We start from the raw sequence: 21,240 nt of genomic DNA, 5'->3' as shown, positions 1-21,240 counted from the left end.
TGCTGCAAGTTGTGTACATGTAACGCACATACTTTTATTTCCTGTAACAGGGCTGCTGGGCCTAAGGTAAGTAACATTGTTATTGTCTTATTGCTTTATATATTTAGGGACCGTGACCTACGTGTACTAGTATATTTTGCAACACTGTTGAAGGAAAAATAGTGCAACGTGCTTGAAGTTAATGAAAAGGCAAATTCCTGGTTTTCTAGACGTAGGTATGGTTTATGGCAGGCACACATTGAACTATAGTCCGCATGAAAGTGGTTTTACACTTGAGAGATTTTGGTTGTCGCCGAGCGGTTTTGTCTGTGGCTTCTCCGCTAGGTGACTGGGTACCGTACGTTGTGAGTTCTAACCCGATTGAAACCACCGTATTTATTTGACACTGGCTATTGGCTGCCAATGTTCTATTTTGCATTAGAAGTTAAACATGCCATAACCTACATCTCTTACAACTGATTCGGGCAGTTACGTTTGAAAACATTTGAGCCTCTTAGGAAAATTTAAGTTATATCTACTTTATTGATCACTTCCATCCATTTCAATCCATCATACAATTTCCAGCGGTATATGGCACTTTGCCAAAATGGGTGCCATTGATTACTTCCTGGGGACATTCCTGTTTACACGAACTTTTAGCAAATAATTGTACCAGTCACCCATTGGTTGACAAATGTTAAAAGCCTCATAGTAAAACAGTCTTTTCAATTCTGTATTGGCGCAAACTCACATGCCATATGTAGAGTTGTGGTTTCACAAAGGCTGTGAACTGTATCATTATCCATTCTTTAAGAATGTAAAGCACAAAATCAATAGCAGGGATTAATGTACAGCAAGAATACCTTAAGTGGTTAGGTTTTTATCAAAATGTTTGCTCGTGAAATGGCTGTTGTATAAGAAGCATTAAGAAAACAGGATCCCATCAGCATGTTGCACCAGAGCTAGCGTTTCTAGTTAGGGTGCATACATGTATTTGCATTTCTATATTGATTTTCGTATGTATTATTTGCATAAATACTGTAGTTGATGCGATCACGTGCAGATGTTTCTTCCTGCCTTTCAATGAGGACAAATGTATGATGAATTCTTGGTGATAGCATTTTTCTTCTGGAGTACTTTGACCTCATTTTGCGTTACTGTGTTTCAGTGTTCCTTCTTTCCCCCTCTTCCACCTGTGTAAATGTAGGGCACGTGTGTATATGGCATTTTCGCAGTGGTCACCAGTGCATTGTTGCCCATTTGTGTGAAAGTGAGAGTTTATATCGGACCACTTTCTGTATATCTTTGTGTCTGTGTCATCAATATCTTAAGAACAGCTAATCAAATTATATATTGTGTTTGTCAATTGCAAGAAGTGATCTGTTTTTGGTAGGAATGGTACCAAGAATCAATGATAATTTACATAATTACTTATCGAGATGTCAGATATTTTCAGAATAACTGCAACATAAATGTTGCTGTAGATATTGATCATGCAAACATGAAAGTTTTAAGTTCATTTAGTAACTTCAAGTCAATGATATTGCCTACTTGTGTATTGAATGAACTATCACAGTGAAGGAATGTATAATGAATGACTTGGTGTAAATTGTCACATTTATTGAAGATACAAAGATAAGACAATTTACTAGGGTTTAGGTAGCACTTGACTGAGATCAACTGTAGTGATTTGGCATGAGCTTTTGAAGACAACAGTTGCCTTCGTAAGATGCAAATATGGAATAAATAAAATGCGAAAAGGCCAAGAATACTCAATTGAAAATATGCCAAACAGAATGTGTGAAAACGAAACAAAGGTGCTATTGAGAAGTGTCAAAAAACGAAAGGCAATGGAGAGCCAGTGGCTGATGGGAAAGATAAGACAGTAGTTAAAGATGGACCCCAACGTCTATGCTTTCACTACTGGTTAGCTTTTGCTAACTACTGGCTAACAATTGGTTAATATTTTGCTATACATTATTGCTTGTTATGAGCCATGTAGTGTGTATTTTCAAGTTAGCAGCACTAATATAATATGATGTTGTCAGCGCGAACGGGTAAACTCCAAAACCAGACACATGCACAGCATTTTGTGTCCGTTCTTTTCCAGTGTTCAGACCATCCGTGAAGTAGGTAAGATGTTGTTACAAAGTATGTTATACAGCAAGCACAGAACAAGTTCATCAAAATGTGATTCACGTTCTGAAGTCAGTATCTCTGAATACTTTATGATTTAGCCACGTACAGTTTTGCTGAACGCCTAAGCACAAGCCAATGGACCAATATAGACTGTCCTACACCACTAAAAGACTCCAATGTCACGATTCTAGTACGATTCACAGTCACACCGAAGGAACTTCAATGTTTACTTCCGCGAATACGTTTCGTATGTCTTGGTGTATTTCGAAAGTAGTGATTCTTATGTGTTGGACCAAACACTTGTGTCGACCATTTTGTTCTATCAAAATCTGGAAAAAGTGAACTCCTACTGACAGCAGGATTTATCGATCCATTTCCCCCATTAATTTGTCGGTTTTGTTTTGTTCTCCACTGAACTCCACAAGACTGCCGAGAGGACGGTGGGCTATGCGTTACAATACAGATCGCAGCAAATAGCAGTTACGCATGCGCAGCTTACCATCACATTTCTCAAAAGCTGAGAATCTTAAACTTTCTCTCACCGGTGTATGTTTCATTAATGGGCGTGCCGTCTTGCCAGACCCACTGCCTATCCGCCTCGATATCGCTTCCACCAAGCCAAAAAACGTCCCCAGCCGAGTAATGTCCGTTCCATCGGACAGACTCCTCCACGAAGTAGTACTGTTCAGCAGAAGTTATCTTCGCTAGCGTTGCATTGTGGTCCTGGCATATCGCGCCCGCCACCGTCCATGACGACCTCTGGTCAGGTCCCCGGTTTACAAGATAACAAAGGCCGTCATTGTAAATCCAATTGATGTTGTCACAATACAAAGGCACTGTAAATAATAATAATAATAATAATAATAATAATAATAATAATAATAATAATTATGACTGACAATAATAGTAACACCAACAACAGTAAATAGCTCTTGAAGTTTGGAGTTGTGCGTATTTGTATTTGTTCATTTACATAATATGGGGAAGTTTTGAAGATAAAAATAGTGTCCAGGATTGCAAACATTCCGTCGTTAAAATGCTATTTTATTCGATTAGTACACTGGTGTAAAGAGCCATCTGTAGAAATAACAAGGCATTGTGAGAAGAACGCCTGTAGGCAGGGTGCATTCATCCGCAACATAGCCACATTTGTTCAGAATTTACACTTCAAAGACTTTCACTACTTCAGATTTTAACATGGCAACGTGAGCAATGGGAGCAAACAATGTTATGCCTCACACACCATGAATGTCAACAATAACGCATGGAAATATGCATGTATATCTATTGAATAAAGGGCTGGCAAATATTGAACAGCAAAGACATACATATTTTGCACACATTTGACCCGTTGCCCTCGTAAACGAGCGATGTACCTGCACACATTCTCGACTTCTTAATAAAATTCTCCCCTCTCTCTCTCTCTCTCTCTCTCTCTCTCTCTCTCTCTCTCTCTCTCTCTCTCTCGTGATAAATTATGAATTATTTCATGAGATGTTTTAAGACGCGGAACTTGGATATGAGGTAGAATGCTCCTCGGGGATATATATTCGCACTCTCAAACTTTTACAATTCTTGTCTGATATATCACATGTAGGAGTCAATTTTAAAGGTCTTGGTGTAAGAAAACTTTTTACTGTCTTAATTTTTCGAAATCCGAAAATTTTCTTTTTCTCCGTAGAGTTAACACAGGGATGGCGGCCATTTTGAATTTTAAATATGGGTAAATCTTGAGTTGTTTTGTTTCTCTGGTACCAAAATTTGCTGGGTGACTCCCGATTTTCATCCTTGATTTTGAAAGAGAATGGTTGAAAGATTCCTCAAGGAAGTTTGAGCAAAAGTTTAAGTCTTTCACTTGCGAGGCGCATACTACCTTAATATATTGACATTTCTGTACCAACGGACTTTCATTAAATTTTAGAGAAGACATCACCAGTACATAATGAGTTCTCACGATAAATTTCAGAAGGCCGCGACTCGTTCCTTTGAGCTTCCATGTTGCTTATCTTGTATCAAAACTGGTCGAATTATCGTTTCGCCAACCTGGCTGAGGAATAAGTAGACCCTATGGAAAAACACCATTTATTATTTGTTCTTGCTCCCCGTTTTATTTTACACGTCATCGATAGCGTCAGTTGTGAAAATGGTTAGGAAAACGCTCAGATGGACGAAAGCAGATGTTTCAATATAACTTCAGGGAAGGATTCACCGAAACTTAACTATATCTCCACTCTTCACATCTTTACTTGTTGTTTTGGACAGTGCTGATCTTTATCGGCGACATTTACACGACGAAGTTAAAGGATTATGATTATACAAAACAATGTATATATGGATGATGTAACAGAGATTTATAAAAAAAATTGTGAGAGTTTATGTAGTTCCCCGCAATTTATCTAGCATGCATCATTTCCCGATCTTTCTTGTGCCTTTTGGGGATGTAACATTTGTCCAGTAACTCGACTCATTTTACTTCAAATAAACCAACTTGAACTATTGTCTTTCATCCAGACGCATAGCACACGTGATAGGCAAAACTACCGAGTCTAAGTTACGTGTGATCTCACTGCTTGCCTTATTTTGACACCTGTTTGGGTGCAAGTTGAAGGCCAGCTGATCATAGATTTCACCTTGTCATACAAAGCGCCAAAATGATTGCCTCTTTCTTTTCTCAATGTAATGGAACAATAGATCGATTTAAAGTTTTTAAAGTGGCGATAACGCATACAAAGGAATTTGTTAGACTTTGGAACTACTGCCAGTAAAATGTCTACGCCCAACCAATGATGTAAAAAGGGAGGTGAATAATGGCATACGACAGTTATTGCTCCGACAACACGATTGGAACTAATTTGGGATAATTGGATGGTGAAGCAATGTTTGTTTAATCTGCAAATTTAAGCTCATCTGCTTTTCTTTTCTTGCAATACACTTGTTTATAATAATTTATAATATTGCAACTTTAAGCTGTAGGGCACCTAACACTTTTGAGAAATTTTAATAAGATAAAGATCCAATTCTCCCAAATTAGTTCCAATCGTGTTCGACGAACATATCCAACCGTTATTCATCCCAAGGGAATGCAACCACAAGCTTTATCCTTTCGAAGCACATCAGCTTTCCTGTTTTGTAGTTGCAATTCATTCCCTCGCTAGAGAGAAAATCTGACAACCGCATTCACGGAGGCGAGAGCATTGCCAAATTATCTCGTGTTGGCTGTACATCTCAGAGGTAGAGCAATAATATGTCCTACGATAATGGGATGTGTACTCTATTTCAATCCCTTCGAACGTACTACTAAATGGGTCCAAGGCGCTCGCGTTAATGGACCCGTCTTTAGATGTTCAGACAATTGCAAGGCACTCAAATCTAAAGCTTATCTGGCTTATTTCTGCAGTCTTTCTCTCTCGCATAGCTCGTACTGTGTTGACAGAAATATTGTAATGGAATAAAAGAGTGCCAGGTGAAATGTGTGCTGATGGGGATTCTCTCAATAGCGTGTGTCTGTATAGTACTTTCAATTTATTTAAATAGTAACACGTCTAGGTTTAGTATGCCCAATATAAACTTTCTATCTAAAATTGACGTGATTAGTGTTCTCTGTTACTGCTACTATTTTCAGCTAACCGAACTGCTCGTCAATTTTTGTTGAAATTGTGATCCAATTATTTCGATCGCACATGACAAATGTCTGCGATGAAAAGTTCAGGCCAGGAGAAAATTACCTTCCCGAGGAGGGATGTCGATATATCGTAGTCATCTATTTTTCTTGGTGCTAATGATGGAAAATATTATCTGTTGAAGGCGAGAAAATGCTTTCTGATGGAAAATAGGAGTGGGCGAAATTTCTTATCGTGTTGGCGTCTAATTTCAACAGCCCATGCAAGAAAATATGACGATCAAATCACTCGACAAATTGCAGATACACCTGCCATTCAAACCGTGTAATTCAGACACGTTTATAGCTTTATAGAATTTCGTAGGAAAACCATCAATGAAGATAAAAGTATATTTTCCACGTAAAGAAAGTCGTAATTGGAAAATGTGATCAAAGAAGCGTATACTTCAAGGTGGAATTAAGAGAGTATTTGAGGAGAAGAACTCTTGTAAGTTTCCATTTACTGTCCACTTTCGGAGGATTTCTTCCTGCTGAACTCACCTGATTCGGTCCAATAATTTGCACGAAATCCTTTAAAAGTCCGGGAGTGATCCGAGTGAAATCGGATTACCAGTACATTACCGGGCGTTACTTGTCGCAACAACTTTATGTTTAAGCTCTGATCGCCACAGTAAGTGGCAGGCGTTCCCTCTCGACCCGGCGTGAATACTTTCACAAAGTCGTACTTGCAGTCCCTATGATCTTCTATGACAAAGTCCGTAAATTCTAAGAATATCCTATTTCCCTGAGGGACTTCTATGGTAACTGTGCAATCCAGACTGTTGGCATAGGATTGTGGGTAGGCGAGGCTGGTGATAATGCCTTCAGTTGCATTGGCGTATACATCACAGTCAGGTGTTGTTGGTGGGGTTGGAACCTCGGCTGAAAGAAATAGATTGCAGATTTAATTTAACTCCAACAGATAAACATCGAACTTCCAGCGGAAAATACCACGTAATGAATCTCAATGACCCAGCGTGTATCGTACATGACTGATTTCGCGATAGCTTTTTCAATTGAAACCGATGCTCACACTAGATACTGTAATTTACATCGATTTCTTGGTACGATATCTCTAAATGCCAAGAGCTGCCTGATTGAGTCAAGGATAATGAATGGCGCATTTACATTTTCAACGACGCTGGGAAATGATGGCAGTTTGCGCTGAATATATCGCCACGCTAGAGTGGGTGGAATCCGAAAAGATGATATTGAAACTCGCTCTTGATGTCTTGAGTAAACAAGTATTGCTATTTAAGTCCCGGACAATGAACACAGCACGAAACATTGAAAACGATGACAATTTATGATGCCGTTGATTCAAGCAAGTGTTATTTTCAAGGCTTCCTAGAGTCAATTCCTCTCTGGCAAATTACAAGTTTATAAATTAATTATTTTCTAATGTGGACAGCAGTGTGTTTTCACGCTATAGATAGTAATTAGGTCTACACGTTCATGTTAAATTTATTGTTTTCCAAGAAGAAACGATAACTCCCAAGGGAAACATTCCCTCATAGACATTTTCAATGTTCTTTTCCTTGTTATTTAATATCGTCTTTCTCTTTAAGTTTATTAATAGCGTTTATTTCAAACATCTGAATAGGAATAAATATTATGTTATATAAATATTATGTTACTTTTAAGCACAGATATCGGACTATGTACGATGTGTATACGATTTGCATTCAGTGTTAATTTTTCTGGGGTTTATGGCATATTATACAAGTGATGGATACGGTCCATTGGTTCCCTCCATTTAATTATCAATTTCAATTTTAACTACGTCGTCACCTTGCTCTTGCGTCTAATGTCTTTAGTTTGAATTCAGTGGATGGTATAAGGTGTCAGTTTCATGATGTTCTTCATATACTTGCATCACTGTATTTTATGGTCTATTGCACTAATATTCACAATCCAACATTTCGTTTCCAGCAATTGGTGGTTTTTTTTGCTTGAAAAAGGGTGAAGCCGGCAATTTATTCCTGGATCCTGTGTTTTATAATCGTCAGCCACTGAGTTTTGATCAATCTTGTGGACTCATTCCGAAAAGGGTGGGGGGAAAGTCATTTAGAGGCAACTGAATGGCTTGCTTGTAAGACAACAAGTACAGAATGATCCTGAAGTTCACTAGATAAATACAAGGACCGTTTCCTTCACTTTAAACCATTTCCTTCAATGTAACAGACTATTTCATTTGTACCAAAAAAGCAGTGTGTTCCAATGATTTTCTTATATCATCGCTTTTCTGCAGATAGGGGTAAATCTTTGATCTCCTTCGAAGGTCGCGCATCCATTGTCTGATCGAGTAGCTTCTGTCTTTGCATAGAAGCATAGGCACGATTTAATTATGCTCGGTCCTTGGGCTTTCTGGACATGCACTTTGCGCTGCCCTCTCCTGGCACAACTCCATCATATGTATAACGAATCCAAAGTACCAGAAGTACAGCTAATCCCAGATCAGCAACCCCAAAAGGCAAGTACAGAGTTGTTTATCATCCAAAAGGACGGTGTTTGATACATTCGGGATGTTCATTTCTTTATCTTGTATAGCGTTCTGTTCACATCTAGGCACAGACAATAAGCCAGGACTATATCATTGTTGTGCGTACGTGTCCCAAGAGATTTTGCTTGGAAGAAGACGGTAAATGAAACAGCCCCGCGCGCCTGATCCTATAGTGCAAATTAAAACATGATCCATCTATCTGAAGGACGCATTTGACATTTGCTTTTAATATTTATGGCCCGACATCCCATGCCCCTGGGAGTATAATGTTCCCGTAATGCTCGTATGTGGGCGTACGAGATATCACTATAATTCTGCATTGAGTTTGCTTGGCACTGTATCAAGAAGGGCGAAAGTAAGCCGACGATCAGAACATGAATCGACAAACACGCTTGTTTGATGATTGTTTCCTTTTCTATTTGGTTTTGTGTTTGTTCAAAAGTCAGGAGGCTTGCTTTTTATCGCAATAATTCAACGATATAGCTACCTACAAATTAAGGTTGGAATTATCCTAATTAAGTCATTTTACGTCTCTCACAGAACACAGTGTCTTCATTCGGGGTTCGAACCCACAACAAGACCTGGTTGCATACGAGCAATAACTTATGCGTACCTCCAAACGCCAGCTGTTTGCAGATGTATCCATTCCTAGCCTGACAATGTCGGTCATTCCAGTAGAGTCTGTCGGCTGACCCTTGACCTTTTGACGGATAATGGAATACCTGTCTCAGTTCTACGCAGTCTTCTTCGCTGAAGCCGTCATCACTTGGCTGCTTGCCAAATGTGTCGTACGATCTCCAACCAGGGAACCAATCTGGAGGAAAGGCACGAGACGTGAAAGAAAATGTTAAAAATATCAAAGAAGCTGAAAGTTTTTATAACGTTAAGTTTTTTGTAAGACAAAATTTTCCATCCCAGAAACCGTTGTACATGGACAATGATGCCACAGCTCTGTAGTTAGACAATTTACTGAAAAATGGAGATTTCTTTATGACGACGGCAATATAATCGATGCTACATTGCAAATTATTTTGTGAAAAAGTCTACATAAAGTAACTCAGGTACATCACAATGATGTCCGCATTATGCACAACTTTACTTGCAGTGACGTGTTGATGTCTTCGTATATGTTTATTTATCTATCATACAGATATATATATATATATATATATATATATATATATATATATACACATATACACGTTTGTGTCTATGTGTGTGTCTATATGTATCACCATATGCATGTCTAACGTGTTTCATATATATATATATATATATATATATATATATATATATATATATATATATATATATATATATATATATATATATATATATATATATATATATGGTGAGTCCATATTTTCAATTCTCAACAATGTGTAACCGTACTCTCTGTGCCCAAGTTCAGAGGTTGCCATAAAGCCATTATGGTGATAACCGGGAGGGCACATTGTATACATTTTGTGTATTTCGCTCACTGCTTTAATAGTAGTTGGAGCACTCTGAGATTGTTTGGGCAGCCTCTTGCGTAATATAAGGGGCGTTCACTGTTGGCACTATGCTTCGCTCATGGTATGTATGCCGTTGGAGCACTCTGGTGAGTCCATATTTTCAATTCTCAACAATGTGTAACCGTACTCTCTGTGCCCAAGTTCAGAGGTTGCCATAAAGCCATTATGGTGATAACCGGGAGGGCACATTGTATACATTTTGTGTATTTCGCTCACTGCTTTAATAGTAGTTGGAGCACTCTGAGATTGTTTGGGCAGCCTCTTGCGTAATATAAGGGGCGTTCACTGTTGGCACTATGCTTCGCTCATGGTATGTATTGCCGTTGGAGCACTCTGGTGAGTCCATATTTTCAATTCTCGACAATGTGTAACCGTACTCTCTGTGCCCAAGTTCAGAGGTTGCCATAAAGCCATTATGGTGATAACCGGGAGGGCACATTGTATACATTTTGTGTATATATATATATATATATATATATATATTATATATATATATATATATATATATATATATATATATATATATATATATATATATATATATATATATTTATATGAGCGTGACTGTGTGCATACAAATTCTCTCCTTTAGTTCAATCATCGGACTCAATACACAGCTGATTATCGCGACGTTAGGGTACACTGTAAGCGTGAAACGATTAGTGACGACGAGTAATGGTTTCTACCAGTCTCTTCAATTTTGAGTTCAGCGTACCGTACCAAATTATCCATTTTATATGGTATTCATCGTGGTCGGTTCAATAGGGAAACAATTAAAAACTCACCAGTCACTAGCCACTTTGAAAAATGTGTAATCAAGAAATCGAGTTGTTCAGTGGCCGATGTTTGCCATTAGAAAAAATGAAGTTGCGGAGATGTAGCCAGGGTAAGGATTGAAGAAGCACGCTTTCTAGTGTTTATGACTTTTCCCAAGAGATCGCCAGCACTCAGTCTAATTAGCAATTACTGGGCCAATAATCTCCCACACGAAATATCTTATAAATATTCAACTTTACTGCGACAGTATCAGATATCCTTCGTAATTTTAAAGGCCACGTTTTCAATCATTATTTCTATATATTTTGTTTTGGTCCAAGTTGATGGAGAGAGCGAGCAAGCGAGAGAGAGAGAGAGAGAGAGAGAGAGAGAGAGAGAGAGAGAGAGAGCGAGAGAGCGAGGGGGGTGGGGCAATGCATTTATATCCAAGTGGCATGCAGAAGAAATACATACTTTATACGTATCAATTGTTGGAAAACTGTCAAGCAGAATGATTGTAGAAAATTATGTTCCCGATACTTGATCCCATCCAATGATAATTGCGAGGCAAACAAACATTGTCGTAAAGAGAGGTCTCACAAAAAAGTAATTTCCGTACAATTGCTCGTAGGGTATTGACAAAATCCAGTCATGCGATGATCTAGTATATCTTCATCACTTTTGTTGTCGTGTTTGTTATTCTCCCTTTTCATGTGAATGAAGCTGTGATGTCATCACAATGGTGTACTGGTACTCATATATTATTAAGTGTTCATGCCTGTTGACACTAATATACTTGAAGTGTTCTCATAATCGTCCATCGGTGGACAGATCCATTAATCATGACAAAATGAGAACTGCTAAGAACGACATGTGCCAAAGAAAACACCGTTGTTACATTAACGTGTGACGCTAGGCTTCCAGCAGATGATTAAAAAGCATAGCACCGCGTGGCCTGTTTCTGAGAGTGGGATGATCGTGTAAATACGTAATGTATCATTAATGTATATATATATAAATATATATATAATATATATATATATATATATATATATATATATATATATATATATATATATATATATATATATAAACACCAGATACATGATATTTTATATCTCATTATACACAGTGTTTAGAGATACCGTACATTGTACATGTGAACATATTTAAGATTAGATATTAGTGTCCATGTTTCAGAAGGTTGCAGAGACATATGATATTAAAGCTACAGGTAAATAGCTCTTTATCTATGTGAATACATATGTTCACATATACTCGAAGTACGAGGATACTATAACTTTATCGACGTTATATAACCCATAAACTATTAGCTTAACTGAGAAAGGAAAAATGACCGTAACCGTATAAAGGGTATCAAAACAAACCTGTGAAATTAAAAATGCTTCTGTCCTGCCACATGTACTCGGCTTCATAAAGTTTGTCATGACCACCAATCCAGTAAGCACCATTGATGTGTCCAGCACTGCCAAAAAGTTACAAAAGTAAGAAAAGCATTAATAAAACTGAACAAAACGAAACTTACTTAGTCTTCTTTAGCACAACTGATAAAATGTTTATCAGAAAAGCCCTGGCTATATTCCATTAGGGTAATGACCATAAATAGTGAATGAAATATAACTCATGGTTATCAAGAATTTGACTCGGTAGATATATCTTCAGGATAATGGAGCCGTCAATGAAATGACTATGTACATAATTTATGAGAATTTATACCCATATATCTCCCTTAGAAATATCTGAATGACAAATCACCTCCAAATCACTCTCGACCATTTCAAAAAGTAGCGTTTTTAATACCAAAGATTGATGTTGCAAAGTACATTCTCACCGTGCTGATGGACTTACCTACTCAGTATTTGAGAATTCAAAAATAGCTGTTCTTGTAAAGTATGTATACTTGCAAGGTGAGTTCTCTCCAGCTCACATGCCTCCACGGCCTCGGACCATGTTTTTTCATCGTGCACAATTTCATAACAGTTCTCCTTAAACTGAATCCATCCTCTGGGACAGATTGGACGAGCTACCCCGTCCGTTATTTCGGCGCCCATGGCCTTGTATGACGCTTGGAAACCATTCGCTGTACCCTGTCCATCGGCGAAGAAGTGGACGAGAATGACGTTTGATACAGAATGGTAGACCAACTGATTCTGTTTCCCTTGCCAGTTGCCACACACTTTGTACTCATCCTCCGCCGTCATGATTTCTACGTAGTCCTGGCACGAGTCGCCGCCCGCCGCATCACTCCTCAGGTCAAATGTTTCAAACGTAAGCAGCACTGTGTCATGGGGCACAGTAATGGTAATATAGCAATCCTGTGAGTTGGGGTAATTGTCTGGGTAATTCGGGCTCGAAATGCGGCCATTCATGCCGCTAACAGTTTCATTCTCACACGAGTCGAGTGCATAGAACTTTCCATAAAAGCCCGCCTTCTCTATGAGGTAGTCAGAAGCAAACATCACTTCCAGCTCGTTTTCTACTGAATCAAACACAAGCTCATTGGCTTCGTAATCCTCCGCACTTCCACAGAGTGTCACTGAACTACCGGGCGGTGTTGCTCCGGTAATTCGCAGGTAGTCTGCATCGCAGCGTTCCCGCTGAGATGTACTTCCTTGGAGTTCTAACTCGTCGAGTCTGAATCGTATGCGTTTTCCAGAGTCTAATTTTATCAAGGTATTGCACATTAAGTTGGGAAAGTAGCTATTCGGATAATTCCAGCTTTGGATTGTCCCACTTGTGAGTGAGTCATTAGTAAATGTTATATTGCATCCTGTGTAGACGAAATGAAAAATTATTAACGTTAGTATTTCTCACAAACTTTGTAAACAATTACAGCGTGTCGTAGCGTGAGCCTAATAAGTTGGGGCGAAACTTACATTTTGATGATACTGTTTTAAGTGTTTTTGTTTCTTTTTTTATATAAGTAGAGATAATTTTCTGACAATCACGTCGATACCTTGACTTCCTTAAAAGAGGTATGATGCTATCAATGACCATTACTATAATACACTTGTTTTCACCTAGTGTACAATTTGAATATGTAATGACGACTTTCTATATCAATGCGACCAACAGCGCCCAAAGATATTTGTGACATGCGCATATTTGCAGACTCAGTATGCCAAAACCCCTGTTGTATGTTGTAAACCATTAATGCAAGTATGTAAAGACACTACGATGTGAGCCTTACTGACCTTCGTAATTGTCTAAGCTATAAAACTTGGCAAGATACCCCTGACCACCGAATTTGAAGTCCGACGATAGCCGTACTACAATGCTATTCTCGATGGACTGAAACCACAATTGCCGCAGGTCGGATCCGTCATATTGTCCGCAGATTGTGCGCGGCCTCTTCATGTCCACTCCATCAACGTAAATGTTAACGAAGTCATAGGTGCATTGTTGTTCGTATTCTATATCAAAATGCAAAAACTAGAAGAAAAGATTAAACATACATATATTTGCTTTTAACCTTGACACTTCAAAACATGCTTCGATTAGAGTGGTCGGTCAAGTGTGGAAGTTTTCGACCCTCCTGACTTTGAACATTTTGTCAACATTAACTTCAAGGTTCTTGTGCCATTGGACAATTAAAATCAATATCCAAGATCATTGGAAATTGTACATGCAAGCCTGCATACATATGTCGTAATACATACATACATACATACATACATACATACATACATACATACATACATACATACCGACAGACAGACATAGCGTATGCATGCTGTTGACAGCTGAGTGTGACATATTAAATCTTTGTTCGCTATTATTGTTTTCTGGAAAACCATACTTCTGTAGACGACAGACCATACACTACCCCCTTTTTGAGGTCTTGAGCTGCAATCTGAACAAACACAGGAAGACAAGAATAGCGTAGGCCCTCTCTCACCTGTAGAAAAATCCTCGATGACTTCTCGGCATGCAGAAACGCAAGGCAGTCGGAATCGTCCGGATACAGATTAGGGTAGTTTGGAGAGGCTAAAACGCCTCCATTGGCGGTTTTGTCGATGAATTGCATACATCCTGTCGAGAAACAGAATGGTTGGTGATGTACTTGTAGCTGTCCGACGTTCGGTGTTTTGTGTTTACTGTATCAGTAGCACTTTAGGTCTACGCCCTAGTGTTGCTGAAACGTTTTCGGCTTGTAAATGTGTAATCACCGAATGAATTGTTCTATGTCACCACTCTTGCAGACCTCAGACGCGCGAGATGATGCCTTTGACTGCACTTGCTGTAACGTTGAAACTTGGAAATTTATAGCAACCAGCGTTTATACTGTGTATTAGCAGATCCATTTCAGAAACAAGAATCGGGGGATAGGGATGAAAATTCAACAAGCATGTATTATCTATGAGCATCAAATGTCAAACATCGGAATATCGGTATAATTTTGATCTTTTCCGGACGCAGGCGAAATGTTGGACAGAAAATGTCATGTTCCCCTGATCGGATATATGCAATTTCGGAAAAAGGAGTTACTGTAGAAGAATGTCCCTTCGTAAATAGGTTGGCGGTGACTTCATATTTCATTTGGTGCCCTCAGATAAATGTTAATGTCCGATCCTAATACACAAAAATGGACAATCAAATAGAGAAGAACAAAATACTATGATACAATGTTGATTTAAAGGGTCAGTACAAGTTAACGTTTCTCACAATTATTGTATAAGCAACGGGGATCCTATTATTTAAATTTTCATGGCGAATTTCCATCACACTTGGTAAATCTTAAATTATTGTGCTACTAGGCATGAACATAGATAAAACAACCTTTAAAGTTATGCGAACTAAACTTATAATAGGTCTATGCTCGTTTAAACTTACGTGGAGCCAATGGTTGGTAGATTATCACCATTCAAAATGCCTCTATGCGTTAAGTTAATCTGATCATATAATGTCTGGTCGGTTTGATTGATTTTTTCTGTCTTAAATTTAACATCAAGCAGTAATCTTCATATCAAAAATCTAAGAAACTTTACGGTCGTAAACTTAGTGCTTGGAGACTATTAGTAAATGCTATTAAAGGCAGAAAAGTCTTTTTCTAGGATAGTAAAGAAGTTCAGTCAAAAAGTTGTAGGTACAATATACTTTTCAATGCTCTTCAGCTTTTTTGTATCACGTCATATTTATCCTGCACGTTAGAAAAATGTTGTCGTCGTTGGCACGCATAATTTCGAAATAAAATTGTTTAGTTTTTCTTGAATTTACGCCGGCAGTTTAATCGTCCCTGCGGGTCTCCCTTCTCTTCCCAGTCCCCCTTTTCAGAAAACGAGCCTTGACGTTCGCGTCTGTAGATTCACGACTCACCAGGAAATTCCGAATAAAGTGAATTTTGATGTTAATCCTTTGCGAAACAGTGCAATGATTCCTTTGTTCGATATTTGAAATGTGGGATGTTTCATAGAAAACTAAGGGGCCATACCGATCGAGTTAGATTTTCCGAAAAGGTTAACAAATCACAGCATATATATCTTCACGCCGGTATTTCAATATATCAAAGGAGACGTGGCCGCGATGCGTCATTGACTCGGGCTAAAAGTGTAATAACACGTGAAAGTGTCGACTCTGGAGTCACGCAAAGCAATATATTCTGCTTCTAGCGGTCGTTTTAATCAAGTTCTTCGTGGCCATGCTTTTTATGACTCTCTGGCTTTCTTTGTCTGCGCTGCCAGGTTAGTGGCCGCCTCGATCCATCCCACACCCCTGTATATCTCACCACCCGCCGTCTTATTTCATCCGCTGAATATTCGCAGAATACTTCTTCTGTATGTTTTTTGTCTGCCATCAGCTGGTTCGCCTTCATTCGGCTCTTCCCTTTTTTCTTGCATACGTCTCTGACTACGACATAAAACCCTACTAAACCAACCTGCCTCAACACTCGAACTTCACAATATACCTCTCCGAGTTTATTCCCTCTCCCGACTCTCAAATGATCCTCCATCTCTCATAATACGTTAACAGGGATGGGATTTTAATACGTTGCGCAAAGCGCAGTCGAGTTTTTCGGATGTGAAGGCCAGCGCGTTCAAGGGGAGAGCGACACAGGAAATTCAATATCAGATTGCTTCGTGGCTCTCATAAATTGAAAGTAACAGATTACACTCACCTGGTATTTCGTTTCCTGGCCTTTCACAGACTAATGCCGAAACATCGTACCACGTATAGTCCCCTCCTTGGATAATTGCTCTGCAACGGAAATCATTCCCAAACTCTTGTTTCATGTTACATATTACAGTGTGGGGGAATATAAGGGCGGCGGTATATTATCGCTGTGCTTATGCATCGAGTATCGAAATACGACCGCCTTCCTACTCACTTAGCTTTCAAAGGCACGCTGAAAGTTTTGATGCAACGTAAATCGATTATTCCTCACTAATTTGGGGTCTATCAATTTGTACTAGAAGATGACGTTAGCTTCAGTGAGGTTTCCTTTGCTATGAGTGTATAAAAAGTCTCATCGTGGTTTCTCGAGAAAGATGACAACCCGGTATTATGAGAGACACACAGCAAGAGTATCGAATTTCATGAAATATCCTGTCATATGAATATCAACCGCTAATTGAACAAGCGAAATTCTGCCATAATAACAAGATCAAAATAAACACTCGCGTCATCAGTTGTAAAGCAATTTTGCAGGCTTACTAACCTTCACTGACCCCAGTGGGTGCAAAACAAGGTGACCTTTCACAGGAAAAAAGTGACCGACGGCAATTTATATCGTGTTAAATTTGGCGGGGAAAAGGTCACGAAAACTCAACGCTTGCAAGGTATCGCTTTCAGCAGAGGTATAGTTAGAAACATTTCATGTCAAACATTTGCTCCTTTAGCTGGCCTCCATTTTAGAGCGGAAAGAGTAAACTTCAGTGGCAGGAAATTTGATGTCACATTCAAAGGTAATAATTTAACGTCAACTTTAGAGTCGAGCAGTGTTTTGATCCCAACAGCAGGGTACCTATGGTGACACATCTGGTAGCAATAGGGCACGGAGAAAATTGTTTCTAAGCGCTGGCGTAATACTTTTTCTGTAATCATATCAATCTATTTAACAGTAAATCTATCGGATTCATGAAAACAAGGTTAAATCTCTCTCCTGCCGTGACATAACGTAAAAGCGCATATTTAGAACAGCCTTGACGGAAGAGAAACATGCTTAACGTTAATGGTTGCGAACATACGTAAACATGAAAACGTTATCCCTGTCGGTTTGTTGAGACGGGGGAAGTGAGGGGGACTGTTGGTGCAGTGTTTGGTTGGTTGGATAGATGGATGGATGGATTGATGGATGGAGGAATCAATGGATGCATGCATTGCATTTTGATAGGCCAAAAATTCTTTCTCATCCCATCAATTTACCCCTCATATCATTTATATCTTTACCTCGATAACCATTTATAGGTTGACTGTGCACTTTACGTGTATCTGAATCTGATACTGAGCAAATATTCGTGTCACCCAGAGAAAGCAGAAACTTCGGATTTTACATTTCAGACGCGCTTACTTTGTTCAAGCAAAGTCTCTATTCACGTAAACTGGTGGTTGACGCGCACCAAACATCATTATGCCGTGTTGTTCTTTAACGAAAGTTATAACTGCATGACAGAAACATCTGTGGTATGAAGACGGCACATGTAAGATCTCGGATTGTTAAATTGCGTATATTCAATTTGCCTGTTCGCCCCAAAGGTTTCAATAGCTTAGGGAGTCTCTTGTGCAACACAAGGCCGACCAACTGCTCGCGAGCAATTAACTAGGAAGAGTGTATTCGACCGGCAAGGTTACTACAAATGTTGAAAAAATTGCTTGCCATTTTCTTGTACAGGGCTAACAACACGCATGTGACGTACAATAAACGACAAGGCTACCTAGAGAGTGTGAAAGACTTTATATGAACGAATAAACAGTCATATAATTGTGGCCGAAAGAAATTCTGTTTTTTCGCATAGTATGCGATGGTTTCGATGAAGTGTGAATGAACTTTTCTATTTCAGAGAACCTGTCAAGAAAGTTAGTGGCCGGTCAACAGTTTAACCCTTTAAGCTGGTGAAATGCTTAAATCCGTTGAATCCGATTTGGCAGAAGAGGGAGATTGGGTTGAGAAAAAAGCACTGATGTGCGATTTAATAAACGAACTTTACTGGAAGATGATCACGTTTTCGTGCAGCGGGTTTTAAAGAACTCAAGAGTTGGCTATGAAAATAGACTGTGGCGTTTCGGGAGCATCTTGCGCTTTTCTATTGACCTGAACAGGCGGCGTGTCTCCGACGGAGGTTGAGTTATGAGAGATAACGATTCCCAAATAGAGCTTTTTTTTTCTTTTAACTTCGTTATCGATAATCCAATTTATCTGTGTTCTAATGTGACTCTTGAGATCGCCTTCAGGTCTTTACCCTGGGGTCGCGTGTGAGCACTGCACATCTAGCTAAGCACATCTCAAAAAGTTGAGAGACTCGTTGCCATGGGGCAAAAGACGAAGGTGTTGAAATTTTCAAAGGTTATGATTGACAGTAATGTCATATTAAATTACGATTGTGTCAATGTTTATAAATAAAAAAAAAAAAAAAAAAAAAAAATATATATATATATATATATATATATATATATATATATATATATATATATATATATATATATATATATAACCCTTTTGCTTCAAATAACGGGGATCTTTCTCTAACAAATCTATACAATTATGTTGTCTACTTCTATTTATCATGATTTTTCTGACATTCGTTTATGTGTCTCCTATTATTATCCCTCCATCTTTTTCTTTCTGTCCCATCTTCATCATCAACACTACCCCAAGCACCACCGTCATTATCATATTCATCGTCGTCGTCGTCGCTGCCGTCACCATCATCATCATCATCATCATCATCATCATCATCATCATCATCATCACCAATCACCACCAACATCTCTCCTTCTAGCTCCCTCCTCTCTGCCCCTGTAAGTCACTGCCTGTCACACATCTTACCTGAATTCTACACATCCCAGTCCACGCTCTTCCCCGCCCAAGCTCCAGTGTACAGTAGTTGCATCCGTACCAGATCCACCGGCATACGATAACACGTTGGATTCCCCGCAGTCTTCAATTTCATGCACGTGGGAGGGCAGCGGAGGGGTAAAGTTGCCTGCGAATTGGTTTGTCTCGACCCAAAGGGATGTAATGACGAATTGACGAATCGAGACCTCGCTTCCTTTGCTGTATAGACGAACTGTCAAAGTAGAAGAAAACAAGATCGTGTTTAGATAAAAAAAATTAAGGAAAAAATACGTCCCTTTCCTTCCAATATGCAACCACAGCAAAAATGGATTAGGTTTAATTGTTCACATTGTAATCCTATCTTAGGTTCAATGTTTAACTCAGTATATCGTCACAGATCAATCCTCAGTAACTTCAGAACGTAAAAAAGTCAACCTCGCGCATATTGACCTATTGCCACCTTGTTCGTCAATTATATAAATTGCTAAATAAAGCATTCACGCTTTGGTGACCCTCTAATACTATGACGTCCTTTGAACATGAAGCCAAGACAGTGTGACGTATCGACATTACCATCCCTTTTCAAGGACTTTTCCGTTTCCATGTTGCAATAAGTGACACAAGTCATTAATTATCTCTAAAATTACGATGAGCCTCTTAAATTTGACCTTTCATAAATTTGTCCTTTAGTTGTCGAGATAGAAATTCTCCATGAGTTATTTTAATGTATAGTGCATAATATAGCTTAAAAGAAAGTGAGTGTTTGCAATTTCGTATTTCGGTTTCTATGATCCTGGAATTTCCTTTGCGTTTTAGCAGCCGAGGACGTGTTCTAATAGCGTTCGTGTTTTGTTTATTGTTTTGTGTACTGTGAAGAGAATAATGTACCATTATCGGGACCCCATTAGTACAATAAAAACTGAATACTTATAAGATCATCCGGATAATCAAATGTTTAACTAACGATACAATTGGAAAATTACGAGTAAACATATTCAAGAAATATAAACCTGCAGATGAATGAAGAAACATGTAAGATCTTGCGTCGATCTGTTAGTGTGCGGCATTACTACTCTGCGCTGAACCACGCCACTCGCGAGCGACAACGGACCTCGCGCAGCCAAGGGCAGGTGTAGGACCGATCGACTTGATCAACAGTGCAAAAACATAGCAAATACACGCGCTTGAGTATTTGAAATATTATAATTACACGTCCTACGGGACAGCGCCATAAGAGTTTTTTTCAGTATGATCATTATTGTGTTCTAGAAAACATGTACAGATTTTCTCCCCTTTAGTAAGTTGAAATCCAAAGTATGTGCCGTGCAAATACAATGCATTGTTTAAAATAGCGATGCTTTCGTTGAAAATGAATACTAGTCTGATCAAAATTAAGTCGTCAACAATAACACCGGACATGATATGGTAATATATTCAGAAAAATAAAAATTTACTGCTAACAGAAATTTAACACACCGAAAGGACATAGCAAAGGTATATTCCTTGTTAATTTAGTGACAATTTTTACTAAACGTGTGGCAAAAACAAATTCATTCCCATTGGTGAATTAAATAGTTTCATAGTTAAAGCGTGAAGAGAGAATCTTGGAGAAAATTATTGAACGTGCAGAAGTTCACCTGGGGAGGGGGGGGGTAAGGAACCTAACATCGCCCCTGAA

General features: G+C 38.8%; 1 protein-coding gene across 1 annotated transcript in view; it reads right to left on the bottom strand.

Moving 5' to 3' along the window:
* Positions 1 to 21,240, bottom strand: part of LOC139147509 (cubilin-like) — an 85,736-nt gene that overhangs the window by 19,394 nt on the left and 45,102 nt on the right. The window contains exons 2-10 of the mRNA XM_070718626.1: positions 19,554 to 19,794; positions 16,686 to 16,765; positions 14,469 to 14,602; positions 13,765 to 14,002; positions 12,419 to 13,340; positions 11,938 to 12,035; positions 8,893 to 9,093; positions 6,278 to 6,658; positions 2,661 to 2,954 (exon numbers count right to left, since the gene is read on the bottom strand). Of these exons, the coding sequence (XP_070574727.1) occupies positions 2,661 to 2,954; positions 6,278 to 6,658; positions 8,893 to 9,093; positions 11,938 to 12,035; positions 12,419 to 13,340; positions 13,765 to 14,002; positions 14,469 to 14,602; positions 16,686 to 16,765; positions 19,554 to 19,794 (2,589 nt within the window). The remainder of the gene's footprint in view (positions 1 to 2,660; positions 2,955 to 6,277; positions 6,659 to 8,892; positions 9,094 to 11,937; positions 12,036 to 12,418; positions 13,341 to 13,764; positions 14,003 to 14,468; positions 14,603 to 16,685; positions 16,766 to 19,553; positions 19,795 to 21,240) is intronic.

The sequence above is a fragment of the Ptychodera flava genome, chromosome 13 (genome assembly GCF_041260155.1).
Source record: "Ptychodera flava strain L36383 chromosome 13, AS_Pfla_20210202, whole genome shotgun sequence".
NCBI classification, from domain to species: Eukaryota; Metazoa; Hemichordata; class Enteropneusta; family Ptychoderidae; genus Ptychodera; species Ptychodera flava.
The sequence above is the reverse complement of the archived record's forward strand: the minus strand, read 5'-3'. Positions and strand labels throughout refer to the sequence as shown.